Source organism: Neophocaena asiaeorientalis, unplaced genomic scaffold (genome assembly GCF_003031525.2).
Source record: "Neophocaena asiaeorientalis asiaeorientalis breed wild unplaced genomic scaffold, Neophocaena_asiaeorientalis_V1.1 scaffold9, whole genome shotgun sequence".
NCBI classification, from domain to species: domain Eukaryota; kingdom Metazoa; phylum Chordata; class Mammalia; order Artiodactyla; family Phocoenidae; genus Neophocaena; species Neophocaena asiaeorientalis.
This window is the reverse complement of record NW_020171825.1, coordinates 123,118-143,329: the sequence shown is the minus strand read 5'-3', so window position 1 is coordinate 143,329 and position 20,212 is coordinate 123,118. Positions and strand designations below refer to the sequence as shown.

The 20,212-nt window shown below is 38.2% G+C and overlaps 1 protein-coding gene across 1 annotated transcript in view; it reads right to left on the bottom strand.

The window, feature by feature from the left end:
* The window catches only part of NALCN (sodium leak channel, non-selective), a 273,387-nt gene that overhangs the window by 192,667 nt on the left and 60,508 nt on the right, over nucleotides 1-20,212 (bottom strand). Inside the window, exons 7-8 of the mRNA XM_024740178.1 lie at nucleotides 7,224-7,366; nucleotides 6,990-7,094 (exon numbers count right to left, since the gene is read on the bottom strand). Of these exons, the coding sequence (XP_024595946.1) occupies nucleotides 6,990-7,094; nucleotides 7,224-7,366 (248 nt within the window). The remainder of the gene's footprint in view (nucleotides 1-6,989; nucleotides 7,095-7,223; nucleotides 7,367-20,212) is intronic.

Genomic DNA, 20,212 nt, shown 5'->3' with positions numbered 1-20,212 from the left:
TATATTTTCTTTTCCTTACGTGTGCATGCAGGGGCGTGGTGGAATAGGGTAGAATTAAGGATTTTTATTTTTCTAAGAAAAGACACCAACTACAAGCACTCACTGTTTTATTCCACCCTGAGCTCACTATCTCACAGACATAAACATTTTCTTTGCATATTTATGTCTTCGTGTTCGTCTGACCCTGTCTGTGTTCAAAAGGGTAACTGTTGATGGAAACATGAGATGATGCAAAGATCCCATTACCTAGGATTTATCATTATAATTTCAAACTCCTGGTAACAGAGGTAGTAGATCATTTGCAGAAAGAAAACTTGCCCTCTATAAAATAAGGGAGGCGGAGAGTGACAAATGCCAAAATTCACAGGCCATACGTGTATTTTTAAAATGACAAAATGGCGGTGCACATTTACACAAAGATTCTCTTATCCAAGATGCCAATTACAAATGGTTCTTCTCAGCTGTCCATTTACAGGATTCTGATTCCCTTTAGAATGAATTTTAAAAGGTAAGTTTAGTGGTAGAATCAAGCACATCCATCACAAATAGGCTCATTCTGAGAATACATACATTGGTTGAGATGCAAACATGCATAAGCGCCTTTTAAAGTATCTGTCAAATGTCTGGGAGTCTCTTTTTAAGGAGAAAAGACAAAAGCAATCCCGCCAGTCACGAGGTAGGAACCCTCTGTACAAGCATCCTCTACTCTCTTACCATGGAGCAAAGGATCCCTGGGGCACATATTTGCTTTCATCAGGAGCAGACTAATTTTCTCTGTTAAATGATTTTTTTTCCAATAGACTAAAATCAAATGAATCAATTTAATTGTTAGTAAAAGTGCTCTCTCAAGGTCAGTTCTTTGTGTGAAATAAAGTGAAGGAAATGCAAACATGGTCCATTTCTCTTTAGTTCCCTGAATTACACAACAACATTTGGATTGGTTAATGTAACAGTAGCTACGTGAGGCACATGGTGGGATATCCAGAACCATGAATCCTAGGGTGAAGTCCTTAGGGGAGTGTGGCAGGGGCAGGGGTCTCCACATATCTGTTCTTCTTGTCTTACAAACTAAGAAAAATTTTATGGCCACCAAAAACAAAAAAAAGGACATTCTTTCCCTTTCTTGAAGCTCATCTTGACCATGTAATTATATATATACACTGGTCTATGAAATGAAAGCAGAAACTTTCTATTTTTTTCCTTCCTGCTGTTTGGAATATGGATGTAAGAGTTAGAGCTACAGCAGCCATTTTAGTCCAGGAGGCAATTTGGGGAATGGAAGTGATGCAAGGTGGAGCAAAAAGGTAGAAGGATTCTGGATCTATAGCAACACAGACCACCATAACAACCTTGAATGACATCCTCCAACTTTATATGAGAGAGAAAGGAACTCTATCTTATAGAAGACACTTATTTGGGGCTTTTTGTCCCTTGCAGCTGAACCTAAGTTAACACAAGTGGCTTCATTTTGAATGTCCAATGATTTATTTCAGTTTTAAAGATACTAACTGTTCTCCTCTCATTATATTATTAATACAGGTTTACTATTAAATACTTAGAAAATGTGTACGAGCTGTAAAAAAAAAATCTTAAGCCCATTCCCCAGAGACAAGCACCCCTAATATTTCAGAGTTAACCTTTCAGGTATATTATGCCCACACACACATATACATATAAACATCAGACCCTTTTACTGCATTAATATGTTATTTGCATATTTTCATATCAATAAAGTTCAATCATGATTTAATGGCTTGCATTTATTCTAATTTCATAATTTATAATCAATCATTTATGACTAGAGTTAATTTTCTTTCTCTCTCTCTCTTTCTCTGTCTTTCTTTTTTTACTGAAACGCCTCCATAAACATTTTCAAATGTACATCTTTGAGCATTGACCAGAATTTTTCTTAGGATAAATTCCTAGAAGTACAATCTCTTTGTCAAATAGTTTATATGTTTTTAAGGCTTTTGACACATATTGCCAAACTATTTTCTAGAAAGGAGGCTCTAATTCACACTTAGTAATTATGTATGAAAGTACCCCTTTCTCCACCTTTCAGTCAACAAGAAAACCTTTTTTTGTTTGTTTTAATAGAAAAGAGAAGCCAGAAAAAAGATAGCATATTGACAGCAGGGCCTGTAATGACCAAATTAAAAGGAGGTAGGATCTCAGGGAGCAAAACTGAAGACTCTTACGGCTGCGGAGGCTGGTGGTTTTTTTTGCGGTACACGGGCCTCTCACTGTTGTGGCCTCTCCCGTTGCGGAGCACAGGCTCCAGACGCGCAGGCTCAGCGGCCATGGCTCACGGGCCCAGCTGCTCCGCGGCATGTGGGATCTTCCCGGACCGGGACACGAACCCGTGTGCCCTGTATCGGCAGGCGGACTCTCAACCACTGCGCCACCAGGGAAGCCCAGGAAGCTGGTTTTGAGCCCCCATTCTAGCACATACCAGCTATGTAATACTGGATAAAGTAATTAACTTTCCAATCCTTGTCCTTTTTTAATCTGCAAAGCAGAGACAATAACAATACCAACTTCACAATGTTATTGTGAAGGTTAAATAAGATTGCTTGTAAAGCCAATAGCGTAGTGCTTAGTGCAGCTCTCAAGATGTGTGATTTATTGTAATAAAGTGTTTTGAATTAGTGGAGTATTACCAATAACCACACGAGCACTTTCCTCTTGGTACAAGCACTTGGAACTCCATGGGGGTCTCAGTCTCGAGAATCATCTCATGCTTGCCTGTTTGCAACTGCCAGCGTTTTATAAAGGGTCACTTGATTTTGCTAAGAATGCTTTGCGGATTGTTCTATTGTACTTTAGGCAGAATATCATCATCAATGACAACAACAACAGATTATCTAATGGGAGGTGGTAGAGAATGGATCTTGGTAATACGGGTGACCACTAGCAACTGAATTAAAATTCCAAACCCAAGACACACATACACATTTGGTAATGAAAATAAAATCCAAAATTTATTTTGAAATTCCCATGCTCTTTGGGTTCTTTCAAAATCAATCATCTTAAAAAACAGGTAATAGGGCTTCCCTGGTAGCGCAGTGGTTGAGAGTCCGCCTGCCGATGCAGGGGACGCGGGTTCGTGCCCCGGTCCGGGAAGATCCCACATGCCGCGGAGCGACTGGGCCCGTGAGCCATGGCCGCTGAGCCTGCGCGTCTGGAGCCTGTGCTCCGCGACGGGAGAGGCCACAACAGTGAGAGGCCTGCGTAACGCAAACAAAACAAAACAAAACAACAGGTAATAGTCATTATCACACAAAATAATGAGGGTGGGCACTTGACTTGATTTCTTAATTAAATAATATACTCAGTGACTTAGACTCACAAGATATAATTCTCATGTATGGCTTCCTATGATGAATGTATTATTCCATTACTATAGTTTCTTATTAGAAGGAGCTCACTATTGTACCTTCTACCAAAGCCTTCCCAGAAATTGCTTTCACTAAATTGCTTTCTCACATATTTTAATGACGTGTATTCATGTGGAAACCGATAGTCTTGGAACGCAGTAAACAAATTTTTACTAAAGTTTTGTTTTGAAGCATTACATTGTACACATCTTTTCATGGAGGAGAAATTCTTTTTATTTTCCATCATGTGCCTTTTCATCTATGCCTTTCTGCCTTTAAGCCGGTATTGCACATTGGCACAGAAATTGTTCCAGTATTGTAGGAACCCACATTCTGAGAAGGTTCATGGAACCACAGAGGAGAAAGAATTCCTGTGTCCTTTTATCAACTCCACCCTTATCTGTCTTGTATCTTATTAATTCAGAAAACATGGGCCAGCAAGTGTGCTCAGTCAGAGACAATGACAGACCCAGAAATTATTGCTCTCTTTAGACAATCAGAATATTTACTTACCCATCCCTCCATATGACCCTACTGGGCCATGATTTGTATATAAAAGTTAGGTACAGATTGATTGCCAGATGCTGCCTTGTGTCTCTTGTCACTATATATACAAAACTTAGCCTTGCAGGGCCCTAAAGTTTAGTTCTTTCGGTTCTCTTCCAGGGAAAGTGAGATAAGCTCATTCCTACTGTGAATCAGCCTAGATCAGAAGACCACACGACTGGCAACAGGTCTCTGAGGTGAAGTGTCTATTAGAGAATGGGAGTGCAAGTCTGGACCGGACATGCACGATGCCCAGGACGTGTTCCACTAGCACATGGGCCCATCTCAACACCTTTCTCTGGGGCAACACCCCTACAAGCGTGTAGCATGGGAAGTCCTATTGTGGGTTGACACAGGGGGCTATTATATCCTGGATGTACAAATCTCTTGCACTTTAATCCAATGTATAACTGAGCACGTAGCAACAGTGACCTGTGTCAAATGATTATGCAGGTACGAGAGTCACCTTCCCCATCAGAGTTCAGGCAAACTACTGACTACTAATCTGAAAATTTCCACGTTGTTTTCCTGCTACCTGCTGTATTATGATCTCCATAAGACCTTTGGCATTAATATTTCTGTAATTTGTTTCTCTGCTGTGACTCTGAGGCAGGTTGCTTTGTTATTTTAAAGAAAGAGTTCTCATCACTGATTCTCTTTTGCCTCTTAACATATCAGAGCCAATTCCTGTTGAACCTCTGAAGATGTCGGAAAGCCCCTACTTTATCCTGTTAATGTGTATAATTTTTCTTTCTACTCACGCAGCCCTCCTGGAAAGTCCAGGGACTTAGAAATATCAACAAGTCCACCATCCCCAGGACCCTCTTTGCCCTCCTATGAGGATAACTTACAGAGAACAACTGCAGACGTCCCACATACTAGAGGAAGACAAGAACTGACTTCATTTCTGAAAAGCTGTGTGCTTCACAATACACAACCATCTTCATTTTATTTCCCTAAAGCCCATCTGTTTTGTTAGAATTAGAAACTTGTGATTTACTGTTTTAAACCATCGAACGAGAGGGCCTTTGTGCAGAGCTGTCTCTGATTTTACAAACATAACAGAATCATGGCAAATGATGCCTCTCCCTTCCACACACACAAAAGCATCTGGAACACTTGCTCAGTGGCTGGCGAGGGGATGGGCGGGGCCTGCGGCCTGTTGCCAGGCAGCCCAAGTGGTGTTTTACCAGAGAGGCTGCTGCTGGAGCTTTGGTTGCTTAGCAACCAGGTCCTCAGCCATAGCATTTTTCTTAATGAAGGTTTTTCACAATTCTCTGTGTGATTACCTCTGCTGAATACCTAGATGCATTACGTCTGAATTACCACCTTATTCCTCCTGATTAAGGACAATTTTGCAACAAAGCAATTTTGTACAACTGTGTTCACAGTCTCTCCACATTTGACTTTCTATTGTAACTGCTGGCTGATTCGGTGGCACTTCCAAACACCACTTTTCCAGCTGTGGTTTTACAAATAAGAGTTACTTAATAAGCACTATATGGTTTTAAAGACATTTTAGGTCATCTCTCAGGAATATCAAATGTGAATTCTGTGTGGAGTTCATAGTTCTATGTCCCACTTCGTTCTCAATGTCTATACTGGAAAACACACCTCCACGAGGCCGTCACTCTATTTAAAAGACATGTCAGAATGGACTTGGAACTTTACGATTTCTCATAGTTCACTAAAAAGATGAGAGAAGAAATGAGTACTAGATGTGGCAGGCTCTGTGAAGGTTTTCCTACATGCCATCTGTGACATAACCTAGATAACACTTAAAAAAATCTTTCGTGGAAGTTTGAATAGCTGTTTGACAAAACTGAATAATATAAATACTATTTCATCTATAATGAACTAGACCATTCGAACTTTCACAACATCATAAAAATACTGCACAAGGCTCTTCCAAATATTAGCATGTTTAATAGCATTTTCACTATTAGCTACTAAATATAAATATTTTATTTTTTTTTACCTTTGCACTTCTTCTTAATTTTATTCCTCTGCTTCCTCATCCCCACTCCCAGTGAGCCACTATCCTGAATCCTTTTCTTTATAATTTTAATACATAGGCATAAATACAATTATTTTTTAAAATAATATATTATTTTAAAAGTAATAATTATATAAATATAATTATTAAAAGTTGAATTTGGAGATTTTCAAAGTAAAATTTGTACCTCGGATCTTTCACAGATACCTTTGTCCTAACAGATCCGTGTATTTACAAACTTATGTTAAATTTCTCTTAAAATTTAACATTAAAGCAATAGTTGCAAGGCATAACATAATTTCATTCTCAATTCTGGAATTTTTATTTTCTCTCTCTTTTATTAAGATTTATACCAGAAGAAGATATATAAACCTATTCTTCCTCTTTCTAACCACCAAAAAACAAACACACAAAACAAAACCAAAAATAAAAACAAAAGACATTGGATCTGAATTGCCCTCTTATGTAATAAATGCCATGCCACTTCTAGTCAAATTCTAGGATGCTTCCAATTTCTCGGAAGCACAGTGGAAACCTTCTGAATAGGCAGTAATTCCTCAAAATTCACAGGCATGCATTTGGGATGGAGGGGTCTTCTTCATAATTTGTTATATTGTGATTGATTCATTCTGAATGAAATAAATTTTCCTTCTGAAAAATTCTAATCCTATATATAAGGGCCATTATATTGGTTTCAATTACGTGAATATTTTAAAATGGGGAATTCCACAGTTGCTATATTTATCAGCAAGTCCTTGGAGGACATGTGACGGTAGAATCAAATCGAAGGTACATAATAAATATGATAAGCCTGGTTTTCTGTCAAACCCACCCATGGGGCTGTTAAAAATATACGTGCCCTTGCCCCATCACCCAGAAAATCTGATTTGGTCGCTCTGGGTTTGGGGCTTTGCACCTGTATTTTTAAGCAGCTCCCTCAGTGAATCTGATTGCAGAAGTTGGTGATAACAGGGTTTCTCAAGTCCCACCAAGTCCCATCAATTTCCAGGGTGGTGCAGAGGGACACGCCCAGTTCGAGTGGGTTACATCATCATCTCCGGATACTGTACCTGCGTCGTGGCTGTCGAAGTAGTGCTGCTTCTAGATCCCCACATCTGTTGAAACTGTACCCTGATTTCTGCAAATGTTTCAATGATGACAGCAATAAACACATTCTGAAAGAAAATGACAAACCACATTTACCAAGACTGGGCGTGAGGGAGTGAGGGCAACTGAAAACAAACAAAAGATCTGCAGAAACTGTCAGAAAGCATAGACTGGATGAGTACTAATTTTTAGAGTACCTTAACAAGCCAGGCGAGGAAGAAAATAAGGGTAATGAAGTAGAAATAGGAACGCCAGCGGGGAAAGCTGTCGATGGCTCTGTACATGAGGAATACCCATCCTTCCTGGGATGCAGCCTCGTACACGGTGAAGATGCTGGTGCCTGTTAAGAGAGAGGGGAGCCGGCTAAGCTGGGGTGGACTTTTGAAATGAGAAAACATTTTTCAGAAACACAATCAATATTTATCCATGCTCATTTTCTCAATGACAAAAGCTCTTCTAAAGGGACTCAAATCACATGCAACATTTTATTGCTCTTAGTCTTAGGATTTTGATTAAGTTGCTTCTGACTTCAAGCCAGGGCAGTTTTAATATCTCTAGCAATGAAACAATTTTAGGTTACAGATTTCGCTGTTAAATGCATTTAACAATGAGGAAAAGAACACTAACAATCAAGCCAAGTAAAGATATAATATTAAAGGATGGGTACCATGTACGCTTGCCACTTGGGGCTTAACACTTTCAGCGTGCTGAAAAGCACTTGAAATAAGTCCGAGAACTGGGTTTCATTTGAAATCACGTTCTCATGGGGAGAACTAAAGTATCTTAGGCTGCAAAAATTCACGTGATGGAGCCTGTCTTTGGAGTCTATGGTGTTTACACTGAACACCAAAACGTAAGTTAGTAAATCATTAAAGAGTACTTTGTATCGTCTACGAGAATTGCCTCATTGAAAATACTACTGATAATGAAAAGAAGGAAAAGGGAGCAATATGTGGGCAGATTTTTAGTTAAGAGAATGTCATTCAGAGGAAAGCCAGTGTTTAATCTTCACGGCATTATGAGTATGTGTCATTATTTCCCTATTTTACAGATGGGAAAACTAATGCACATAAAGTGTAGGGAGTTTGTCTAAGGATGCACACATAATAATTAGGGGAACTAGAATTAACCCAGGCACTCAGGAACGAGGACCCGCATATTTAACTGTGATAATATCCTGTCTCCGGACATCTTTTCTGTGGCTTAGTTTCCCCATCTGTAAAATGGGGAAATAATAACTAAGACATACCGCAAAGTATTGTGAGGATTAAATGATTTCGTTTCTGTCAAGCACTGACATTTGATGAGCACTTAATAAGTTTCAGGCATTATTATAAACAATGAAAATAACTGCTCATTATTTTGTGAAAAACCATACAAATAAAAAATATAGTACTCAGTTGAAGTTGTTTACAAAACAAATGATATGGGTTTTTATTCATAAAACTGGTAAACATTTGTACCTCAACAAATTCCACTGCCATAAATGAGTTAAATTATTATAGAATATAAAGCCAATATCCACCCATATATGTGCTAATTTAAAATTAGAATGTGCATACAATCAAATGTCCAAACTAAGAAGGAGGTTACTAAATTTGCCTGACGTCTGACTGCCTCTCTGGGTACTGTGCACGCAGGAAGAAGAACCAGAGCATCAGTGAATTCGAAAGCACCCAGAACAGCAGAAAAGTGTAGCAGCAAATGGGGACAAATGAGAAATAACAAGGCTTGAAAGAAAAGCTGAGAGAAAGAGGGAAAGCGGATCCCCGTTTGGTGAATGCCTATTAGGCACTAATCTGTGCTACGTAGTTTATGTAGAATATAACTTCATACATGTACTGCCTCTCATTTTAAGAATCATATTTGGTACATTGGTAAGTCGTTGCCATAGCAACTAGTATTTGTAGAACACGTTTAGTTTCAAGGCTCTTTCACATACTTAAATGCTAAGGAAATCCCTGTCTAATTAGGCAGGTAGATGGGTAGGTGTGTATAAGCACAGATAATATCCATCACATTTTACAGAAAAGCAAAGTGAAGGTCACTAGATAATGAAGTTGTCCGAGTTAAAAAGAAACAAAACCAGAATCTAAACCCACATCATCAGGCTCCAGGTCTTAAACTCTTTTCTTCTTTACCATTTACTTATATATATTCTTACTTGGCACCGGGGCTTTAGAAAGACCTTATTTTCTCTTATCCTCAATTCAAATGAAGTTATCGATAATTATTTTCTGAGGGACTATGTTTATAATTTATAGTCTATTGAGGAACTCATACAAGAATATAACTTTTAAGAGAAAGATTCACAGAGGAACAGCATACACCAAATATAAAATGGCAACAGAAAACAGAAGTGACTGTTTCCATTAATGATCCCTACGTACTAAAAATATACGTTTTTGCTTTTATGGTCTGAATACAAAGGACAATTTTAACATGACGTAATTTAAGTCCCTTATTTTTTTTCTAGTTATGTGAACTAAAACAGAAAAGTGGCTGCAGAAATCCATTATGAATTACCATTAAAGTTTAACTGCTTTACCAATTGAGCATTTACAGGTAAAATACGAGGATCATCAATGTAAGATTAAATGTGAAAGGAACACTGAAAATTATCCTTCCTCTAACTTGCGCAGATCTTTATTACACCTACAAGGAAGACACTATTTGAAATTAAGTAAAAAATAGTATGTTCAATGAGTAATCTTGCAGCTTTTACTCCATTTTCCCTAATTCGACACCGAAGAAAGAAAAGTAGGAACCTCCAGTACAGCTCAGAGAGCAAGGGTTGTTGCTACAAAGAGATGAGACACTTGTGAAAGTGGAACCAAAAAACTCCCTGAGAAAATGCTTATTATTGAAGAAAGTGTTTCCCGTGTACATGAACGATGCGGGGTCAAAGGCTTCGGGGGTGTCACTGAGTTGCAAGAGCAAATGCAGTGGAATAAGACAGCCCTTCCTCACCCCTTTCCTGCTCCTGACTTCGACAAATGTACGAAAAGAAGATCACTTTTGAAGAGGCTGTCCAATGTTTAAACTGACAAAATAAAATGTACGATCTTCTTACTTTCTGTGAGACGCCGACAACCCTGAGCATGAACTGTTGCCGCTCACACTTATTTTGCACATCCTGCCCCCTCTGGCTGCCCCGGTGCTGCCAACTCCCCTGTGGTCCTCCAGCCCAGCTCACCTCCTCTGCCCTCAGGCCACTCGCGACGCTGTTCCTCCCAGAGAGGCCTGAGCTCACCTGTATCCTGTCACTTGTCACACTGACTTCTGTTACCTTGTTTGTCTCCCTAGCTAAGTGTCAGCACTCTAAGTTAAAACTGTATCTTTCACTTCTGGACTTGGCATTGAGAAACACTCCAGAACTGGTGATAAATAAAACAATGATCATATATTATAGAGACACAGGAAGGCCTTCCTCATATACTTGGTTTTTTTAATCGATTCATCCTTGGTGTAAATATTACACAGATAATTTGGAAACAAAGGGAACTATTTTATAACTGACTTTATATTGGGCTGATTTTCACAATTCACTTAAAACACATACACATATATCAATTTAAAAGCTCACGCTACAGAGAAACAGGAAAGTTTTCCTCTATGTTTAATACAGAATGGGATACTGCTAGAAAACAACATATTGATACATACGAAACACTTTTTCTAGCTATACTCCAGAATATTTTTAGTCCATTTGAATTATGGAACTAAAATTTCTAGCTGAAAAGACCACACTTTTGTTAAATGAATAATGATTCTACAATAGCACCTGGAAATAGAATGCATTCTCTTTCCGGAGCCCGTGTGGCCTGCTCCAAAAATACTTCTGGGAAGCTCCTGGAACAGCATGGCTTTCTTAGACCCCAAAATCTCAAAGCACAAATGCAAGCCGTATAAGAAACAAAATCCCAACAGTGATACTCAGCTCGTCAATTCTCTTAACTTCATTCATTCTTCTTGACCTCTTCCTTTGGTGGTTTGAATTCACTAGCTAAAAAGACCCACAAGTCTACATTTAGAAGATAAATCCTCACCTGGGAACTTTCTACAGGCTACCTATATTGAGACATAGTAGAGGATTTTTTGAATAGCTCTGAACAAAATTATATTCCAATCTGTTTTGACTATCTTTAGGATATTTACTGCTTGGTTGTCCTCCGTGAACTCTTTTTCCACGAAAAAAAGGGAGAAATTGACTGTGTCCTGGGAATATTCCTTATTGTGTCTTCTAGTCATACATTACGTGACACCATTGAGTCATCTGACTTTCAAATGACAGGGTCATGAAATTGTGGTTAACTAAACAAGCTACAAACTTGGGGTTCCTATTCCACCAAACTTCCCCTCACCATCTCCCCATTTACCTCTTCACATGAGTTGTACCCTCAAATCTGATGGATGGAACTCAGGTGATAATAAATTTTACCCAACAGTGGTGATTAAAAAGTAAATCTATTTGTCATGAGACAGTTAAAAACACAGGCTATGTTAAAAAAAAAAAACAAAACAATGAGAGAGATGTGTATTCTTAAGGTGGACATCTGGATTCAGCATAATCAACTTTTGTCACTAAGGCTGGATGCATCCAGATATATGAAATGTGAAGAAGGTCAGGCGACCAACACAGCAAGGAAGGCCCACCCTGACTTACAGAGGTTTATTAAATAAATCAACAATAATTAAATTACTTGGGATGATGTCACCTTTCTAATGAAGAAAACCTTCATGAAACTGTTTTCTCTTCCTTGAAATTATGTTTAATTTTACTAAACTATATTTCCAAACTAATTATCACAAGTATTTCCCGACAGACTGTGGTATAACTTTATGATTATAATAATCTATACACAACTCATCCACATGCTTAGCTGATGATCGATCCACAGGCATTCAGCCTGAGGATTGCCGAGTGGCCACTGAGTTAACAAAACAAAGTAACATTTTTTATTTGCTCTTCCAGAACATGGAGCAAACACAAAAGGACTTCTTTTCTTCTAAATGCTTCAAAATGTATTTAGAAACCTTATGGGTTTTGAGGTGAATTTTTGCTTAGAATTTTTTTTTTTTTTTTAAACAATTAAGCCCTCTTTTGACACAACTTTGCCTCACTGGTGAGACCACTTTGTCGGTTACCTTAAACCTCACTGTTCACAGCACTAAAGCTTTACGACAAGATCAAAGGCCATGTGGAAAAAAAAAACACACACACATATGTTTTTATATATTTTCTAAGTGAAACTTCTTTTATGTCGTAAAGATTCTTAGTTGAAATGTATTTCTTCAGAGAGAGAATTTCTAAACACCCAAGTGCTAAATATGAAATACTTCTAGAAAAGGAGAGGTGAAAGCTTTAACTACAGTATTCACAAATGGAAAAGAAGTGTTGACAAGGCTGATGCTGACACTGGCAGGAAAGTTTAGGCATAAAGTAGAGCAATTCCAAGGATGCCGAGCCCATATGCCAACTAAAACAGTCCCTGCCTCTGGAGTTGGGCAATGTCCACGGAGGCTGGAAATAAGAGCAGCAAAGCAGAGGTCATGACAGGTAACTGTCACACCCCTGCCTTTGAAGAGCAGTGGTTTTAGATCAAAAGAGCTTCTTGGAAATTTATTTTCCGTTAGTTGATTAAAAAACAAAACAAAACTATGCTTAGCAGCAGTTAGCTTTCAGCGACCTTCCCTAGCATTCAAACTGTCCACTGCTTCTACCCTATATGACCTTCCTGGGCCTCAGACTCTGGCCATAATGGTACTTGCTGGTCACCACTAACACATTAAATAAATGTTCTTTAGTAGCTTTTAAAATTTTCTCAAAAAGCAAGCAAATCATACCACGTAGGAAATGTGGTTTCTTTTAGAGTGTTTTAGCTTTGTCACTCACTTGTGAAAGATCTATTGGAAAGTACACTCAAAAGAAATCAAGGCAAAAAGGCCAGAACGTCATGTAATTCTTAGGGAGTTACCAGTTATGACATTAGAATTTCATAATAGTCCAAAATTAGAACCAAGCATTTGGAAAAAGTACTAAGACTTTCTTGTCTTCATATCTGGGGACACACATGGTTCATATCTCTGCATTACCAGGCACAAGCAAGGAAAATACAAATTAACTTTAAGGTAAAGTTGGTCAGTCTACCTCAGAATAGCCACAATAGTGAGAATTGGTTTTATTTTTAAATAAAACTGAACTAGTAAATAAGCACAGGATAGAAAGATCAACCAAGATTGGAATTAAATAATTTTACTTTTTTGTTCAGAGGCATTTTAAAATCTGATTCAGGTCTAAGTGGGATAGAAGAAAGACACCTGCGTGATATTGACCAAATGTAATTAACAATAAATTAGATAAGAAATACAAATAACACATGGCTTTAACTAAAAATAGAGTTCTTGTTTGTGTTATGATAAACATACAATTTCCATAATTTACAACGAAAGATTTAATTATTTTGATTTAACCACTGATATAATGTAAAACCGAAAACAAGAACAAGTTCTAATATAATTCATATTAATACTATAATCGAACAGTTACAACTGAATAGGAAATAATTACTTATTGTTAAAAATTTTAAACTATACATAGGCAAATATTTGGTCATATATCTTCACATTGATATTATGTGTACAAAAATATTCACAGAATTTTTCCTGTATTTGTTGTCTATTTTCTTCCATAGACTCCTAAGGCTAAAACAGGTTTTAAAATTCAGCTTTTCAACTGGTTTAGATTTATTTTTTGGATGTGTCACAGATATAATTTTAGATTTCTTAAGGTTATATACTAAGATTGAAAAACAGTTTGCATGTATTAAAAGCTGTGTTAACAAGGAAGCAAGATACTATGTTTTCCTACCAGGCCAGCATTTCCAATGTAAACCAGAATTCTACATAGGTGAGGTAAGAATGTGAGCAAATAGTAAAAACTTTCCAGAGAATTAATAGACTTTTTTTCTCTTTTCTTTCTTTTTTTTTTTTGCGGTACACGGGCCTCTCACTGTTGTGGCCTCTCCCGTTGCGGAGCACAGGCTCCGGACGCACAGGCTCAGTGGCATGGCTCACAGGCCCAGCCGCTCCGCGGCATGTGGGATCCTCCCGGACCGGGGCACGAACCCGTGTCCCCTGCATCGGCAGGCGGACTCTCAACCACTGCGCCACCAGGGAAGCCCTAGACTTCATTTTTTAAGAGTAGTTCTGGCTTGTAGGAAAACTGAGTAGACAGCACCAAGAATTCCCATTTATCCCCTCTCTCTGCACCCTATTAAGCTCTTGCATTAGTGCGGTACGTTTGCTACAATTCGTGAACCCATATTGAGCCATTATTATTAACTCAAGTCCATAGTTTACATTATAGTTCACTCTTTGTGTTGTACAGTTAGATGGGTCTTGACAAATACATAATATTATGTATCCACTATTACAGTATCATACAGGATAGTTTCCCCATCCTAAAAGTCCACTGTGCTACACCTATTTAACTCCTACCCTTCTCTGAAACCATGGCAACCACTGACTTTTTCACTATCTCTACAGTTTTGCATTTTCCAAACTGTCATATAGTTGGAATCATAGAGTAACAGCTTTTCAGACTAGTTTCTTTCACTTAACAATATGCAGTTATCATTCCTCTGTGCCTCTTGGTGGCATGACAACTCACTTCTTTTTACTGCTGAACAATATTCCTTGTATGGATGTACCACAGTTTATCTCAAGTTATACCCAATGAGGGGGCATCTTGGTTGCTTCCAGTTTTTGTCAATTAGGAATAAAGCTGTTATAAACAATCACATGCAGGTTTTTGTGTGGATATGTTTTCAATTCATTTGGGTAAATACCTAGGAGCATAATTGCTCAATCATACAGTGAGACTATATTTAGCTTAAAAAAAAAAAAAACAAAAACCTGACCAAGTGTCTTCTAAAGTGGCTGTACCATTTTGCATTGTCACCAGCAATGAATGAAAGTTCCTACTGTTCCACGTTCCCATCAGTATTTGGTATTGTCAGTGTTTTGGATTTGTGTCACTCTGAGAGATGTGTAGTAGAATCTCGTTGTTTTAATTTGGAATTCTTTAATCACATATGATGTTGAGCATTTTTTATATGCTTATTTGCCATGTGCTTATCTTCTTTGGTGAGATGTCTGTTTTTTGCCCATTTTTAAATTGATTTGTTTTCTTATTGTTGAGCTTTAAGAGTTCTTTGTATATTTTGAATACACGTCTTTCATCAGATATGTGTTCTTCAAGTTTTTTCTCTAGTCTGTGGCTTGTCTTTTTATTCTCTTAAGAGTGTTTTTTGCATAACAGAAGTTATTGATTTGAAGAAGTCCAACTTAGTTATTTTTTCTCTTATGTATCATGCTTCTGGTGTTGCCAAACCCCAAATCACTGCCAAACCCAAGGTCACCTAGATATTTCTCCTACGTGATCTTCTACAGTTTTATCATTTTACATTTTATACTTAGGTCTATGACCCATTTTGAGCTAATTTTTGTGAAAGCTATACTGGATGTATCTAGATTCACCTTTTCTTTGTGTGAATTTCCAGTACTTACAGCACCATTTGTTGACAAGGCCATCATTTTTCCATAGAATTGCTTTTGCTTCTTTGTTGAAAACCAATTGACTGTATTTTTGTGGGTATATTTGGGGGCTGGGTATTCTGTTCCATTGACCTAGTTTCTATTTTACAGCCAATACCACACTATCTTGATACTGCTTTAGATTAAATCTTGAATTTGAGTAGTGTCAGTCCCCTGACTTTGTTCTTTCTCAGCATTATGTTGACTATTCTGGGTCTTTTGCCCATTCCATATACACTATAGAATTGGTTTGCTGACATCCACAAGACCACATGTTGGGGTTTTGATTGGGATTGCATTGAATCTTTTTTTTTGCGGTACACGGGCCTCTCACTGTTGTGGTCTCCCCCGTCGCAGAGCACAGGCTCCAGATGCGCAGGCCCAGTGGCCATGGCTCACGGGCCCAGCCGCTCCGTGGCATGCGGGATCCTCCTGGACTGGGGCACTAACCCGTGTCCCCTGCATCGGCAGGCAGACTCTCAACCACTGCGCCACCAGGGAAGCCCTGCATTGAATCTTTACCTCGCATTGGGAAGGACTGATATCTTTGATGCTCTGTTGTTAGGTGTATATACATTAAGGACTGTTGTGTTTTCTTGGAGAACTGACCCTATATTATTATGCAATGCCCATCTTTCTCTCTGATAACTTCTCTTGCTCCGAAGTCAGCTTTGTCTGAAATTAACACAGCTACTCCTGTTTCATTTTCATTAGTGTTAGCATGGTACATCTTTCTCCATCTCTTTACTTTTAATCTATCTGTGTCTTTATAGGTAAAGTGGGGTTCTTGCAGACAACATATGGCTGGGTATTGTTTTTTAATCCACTCTCTTAGTCTCAAATAATTGGTATATTTATACCATCCCCATTTAAAGTAATTATTGATATAGACAAATTAAATATACCATATTTGTAACTGTTTTCTTTTCATTGCAATTGTTCCTTGTTTCTTTTTTGCCTTCTGTCTGCCTCTCTCTTTATATGATTCCATTTTTACTCCTCTCAGCATATTAATTATACTTCCTTTAAAAAATTTAGTGGTTGCCTTAGGGTTTACACTATACATTTACAACAAATCTAAGTCCACTTTCTAATAATACTCTACCTCTTCAAAGATGGTGCAGGAACCTTATAATAGAGTATCCCCACTTCCTCCTGTCCCTTATAAGACTGCTGTTATTCATCTCACTTATCCATAAGCTCTAATCACCTAATATACTATTTCTATTATTATTTTGAACAAACAGATACCTATTAAGTCAGTTAAGAATAAGAAAAATAAGATATTTTATTTACCTTCATATATCACTTTTCCAACACTCTTCTTCTTTATGTAGATCTGAGTTTCTGATCTACATCATTTCCCTTCTCTAAAGAACTTCTTTTATCATTTCTTGTAAAGCAGTTCTGCTGGCAACAAATTCTCTTAAATTTTGTCTGTCTGGGAATGTCTTTATATGTCCTCACTTTTGAAAGATACTCTCGCTGGATACAAAATTCTAGGTTATTTGGATTTTTTTTTACACTTTAAATATTTCATTTTACTCTTTTTTTGCTTGCATAGCTTCTGAAGAAAAGTCTAATATAATAATTATCCTTGCTCCTCAATAGGTAAGGTGTTTTGGGTTTTATCTCCCTTTGGCTTCTTTCAAAATTTTCTCTTTGTCTTTAGTTTTCTGAAGTTTGAACAGAATATACCCAGGTGTAGATATTTTGGTACTTACCCTACTTGGTGGTCTCCGAGCTCCCTTTACCTGTGGTTTTGCATCCAAAGTGAATTTTGGAAAATTCTCAGCCATTATTACCTCACATATTTCTTCTGTTCCTTCCTCTCTCCACTTTTTGGTATTTTCATTACATGTATGTTAGCCTTTTTGTAGTGGTTCATAGTTATTTGTCATTCTGTTCTATCTTTTTCTCATTCTTCTTTCTCTTTGCATTTCAGTTTGTGAAGTTTCTACTGACATATCTTCAGTCTCAGAGCTTCTTGCCTTGGCTGTGTCTAGTCTCCTGATGAGCCCACCAAAGGCATTTTTCATTTCAGTTAGAATGTTTTTAATCTCTAGTACTTCCTCTTGATTCTTTCTTAGAGTTTCTATTTCTCTGCTTACATTACCCATCCGTTCTTGCATGTTGTCCACTTTTTTCATTAGAACCCTTAGCCTATTAATTAAAGTATTTTCAATTCCAAATTACTTGATAATTACAAAATTCCCATCATATCTGAGTCTGGTTCTGATGCTTGCTTTGTATCTTTAGACTGTGTTTTATTTGCCTTCTACCAGGTCTTGTAATGTTTTGTTGAAAACTGGACATGATATATAGGTAACAGTAACTGAGGTAGGTAGGCCTTTAGTGTAAGGTTTTATGATAATCTGGCGAGAGGTTAGGCTGTGCTTAATGTACGCCATATCTGTAGGTGTCAAAAGCTTCAATGTCCTTTAGTGTCCTGGTTTCTGTGTCTCCTGCTGTCTTTACGCTTCCCCCAAAATTCCTTCTAAACAGACTCTGTGTCTTGCAGCTAGGTTGTAACCTGGTTATCATTTTGGAGCCCTGTTAATGTGATGATAAAGCGTTGGAGAGGAGAAACATTCTATAATCTTATGATTAAATCTCAATTTTTTTAGTCAGTCTTGAGTCCTGGCTGTGACCTTCAGAAGAGTTTCTTAGACTCTTTTTCTCAGTTTATGTGATGCAGAGAGGCCAGAGGGGCTCTGCTCATCTACCAGCCCTCCTCCAAGGTCAGATGAGGCTCTGGGAAAGCAGATGTCCTCCAGGGCATGCCTGTGTCATGAACAGAGGGCTCTGGGCTTATTTCAGAATAGTCACTGTTCCTCTCCCCCTGCAGGAAGCATGAAGGAATTTTTCTCTGATCATCATCCTAAGAACTGGGTAAGGCTCCTGGAGGTAAAACTCATGAAAGCGTTGGGTCCCCCTAAGACTCGAGGGATTGTCAAATCTTAGGCTAGTCCATGCTCTGCCTGCAGGAATTACCCAACTTTAAGTGTCTCTGGCACCAGTGGCTTCTGCCCCTGGGGAACAATGATTCTCTGCATTTGCTGTCTCTCCAAATTTCAAGGAGCACTTTGCCCTGCAACCTCAACTCTCTGTTAGATCTAAGAGCATTGCTGACTCTCAGAATTGTTGGTTTTCAGTTTGTTTAGCTTTTTTTTCTTGTTGTGAGAACAGGACTGACAACTTCCAAGCTCTTTACATGTTGGAGCAGAAACCAGAAGCCGTTAAATAACTTCTTTTCGATTTAAGGTACGGATCAGAAATAGCATGGGCCAATGAGCCTCCTGTCTGATTAAAATGAGAGTTCTAAATTAACATGCAAAGGCATAACTCACTGCTCACCTGCAGTCTAGTCTGCTTGGTCACAATTTGGCTTGTGCACTAGTAACAGCGTAGGGGTGAAAAGACCATCATGAGCACAAAGTAAGGCTACATTACGGTCGTAAAGCCTCTTGGGGCCGGCCCCACGCACAGTGTCAGAATCTTACTGTGCCATATGTGGATTTCCCCGTTACTAATGTTTTTCTCCTTACACCTTAACAGCTGCCTGTTTTTCTGCTTCATTTTAACAACACACTCTAACACAACATTTGACACAGACAACAGCACAAAAATAGGACAGTGGAGAAGGAGGAAGAAAAAATCAGTCATTCATGAGATATGGTCAAAGTACCCATTATATAACAGCACAACAAACTTAACCAAAGCCAAAGAGCTCTGATCAGCTGTGATCTGGGCGGCCCATGCCTGGAATGAAGTGGCTCTCCACACTCTCATGAGGCACACTGGCCAGACTGCTACACAGGTCAGAGCTTCTCTAGCAAATACTGGGCTCATGACATTAAGAGAGCCATCGGGCACTTGCACTGTGTCAGATGGTATGATATTCACTTTTTCACCCCTGGGCAGGAGAACAACAGAAAAATCATCCTTGGGAATACTACCTAACATCCAACGTGCAGAGAAATATGTCTGGAATATGGAGTAATTATTTAAAGCTTTAATAATCTTTGATTTAACTATTATTCAGCAGGGATATAATCATACTCATTCTTCTTCATCAATAATAATAATAATAATTATTTAATAATATACTTATTTATAAAATAATAATTATTATTATTATTTGCTGATGTAACTCAGCATTATACAATTAAAAGAGGGTTTCCACGAACCTCCATAACAGATTCACCCAACAACCCTGTAGATTAGGAATGAGAGGACAAGGCAGGTGTTGCCTCTTTTTGCAAAGATGAGGAAATAGAGTTGAATGTTTTACCCAAATCTCTTACTTGATTAACACCACCATTCTTTGCCTTCTCATCAATGGTATTGACTTAAGAATTGGGAATAAGTACCCAGTACGTTAGCAGTGTTTTATTATTCTCTTAAACTTGAATAAATTTGCTATTACTTTGATAGACTTATATCACACTGTCAGCACAAACTGCTGAAGTTTAAAGGGGGCACAAGGACTTGTACCATCTACATAGCTACTTGAGTGAAAAGGCTCTTTCCTTTGGCCCATTTAGTTTTTCCAGCCTTTTAAACCCTCTGTTTTGACCTAGGATTC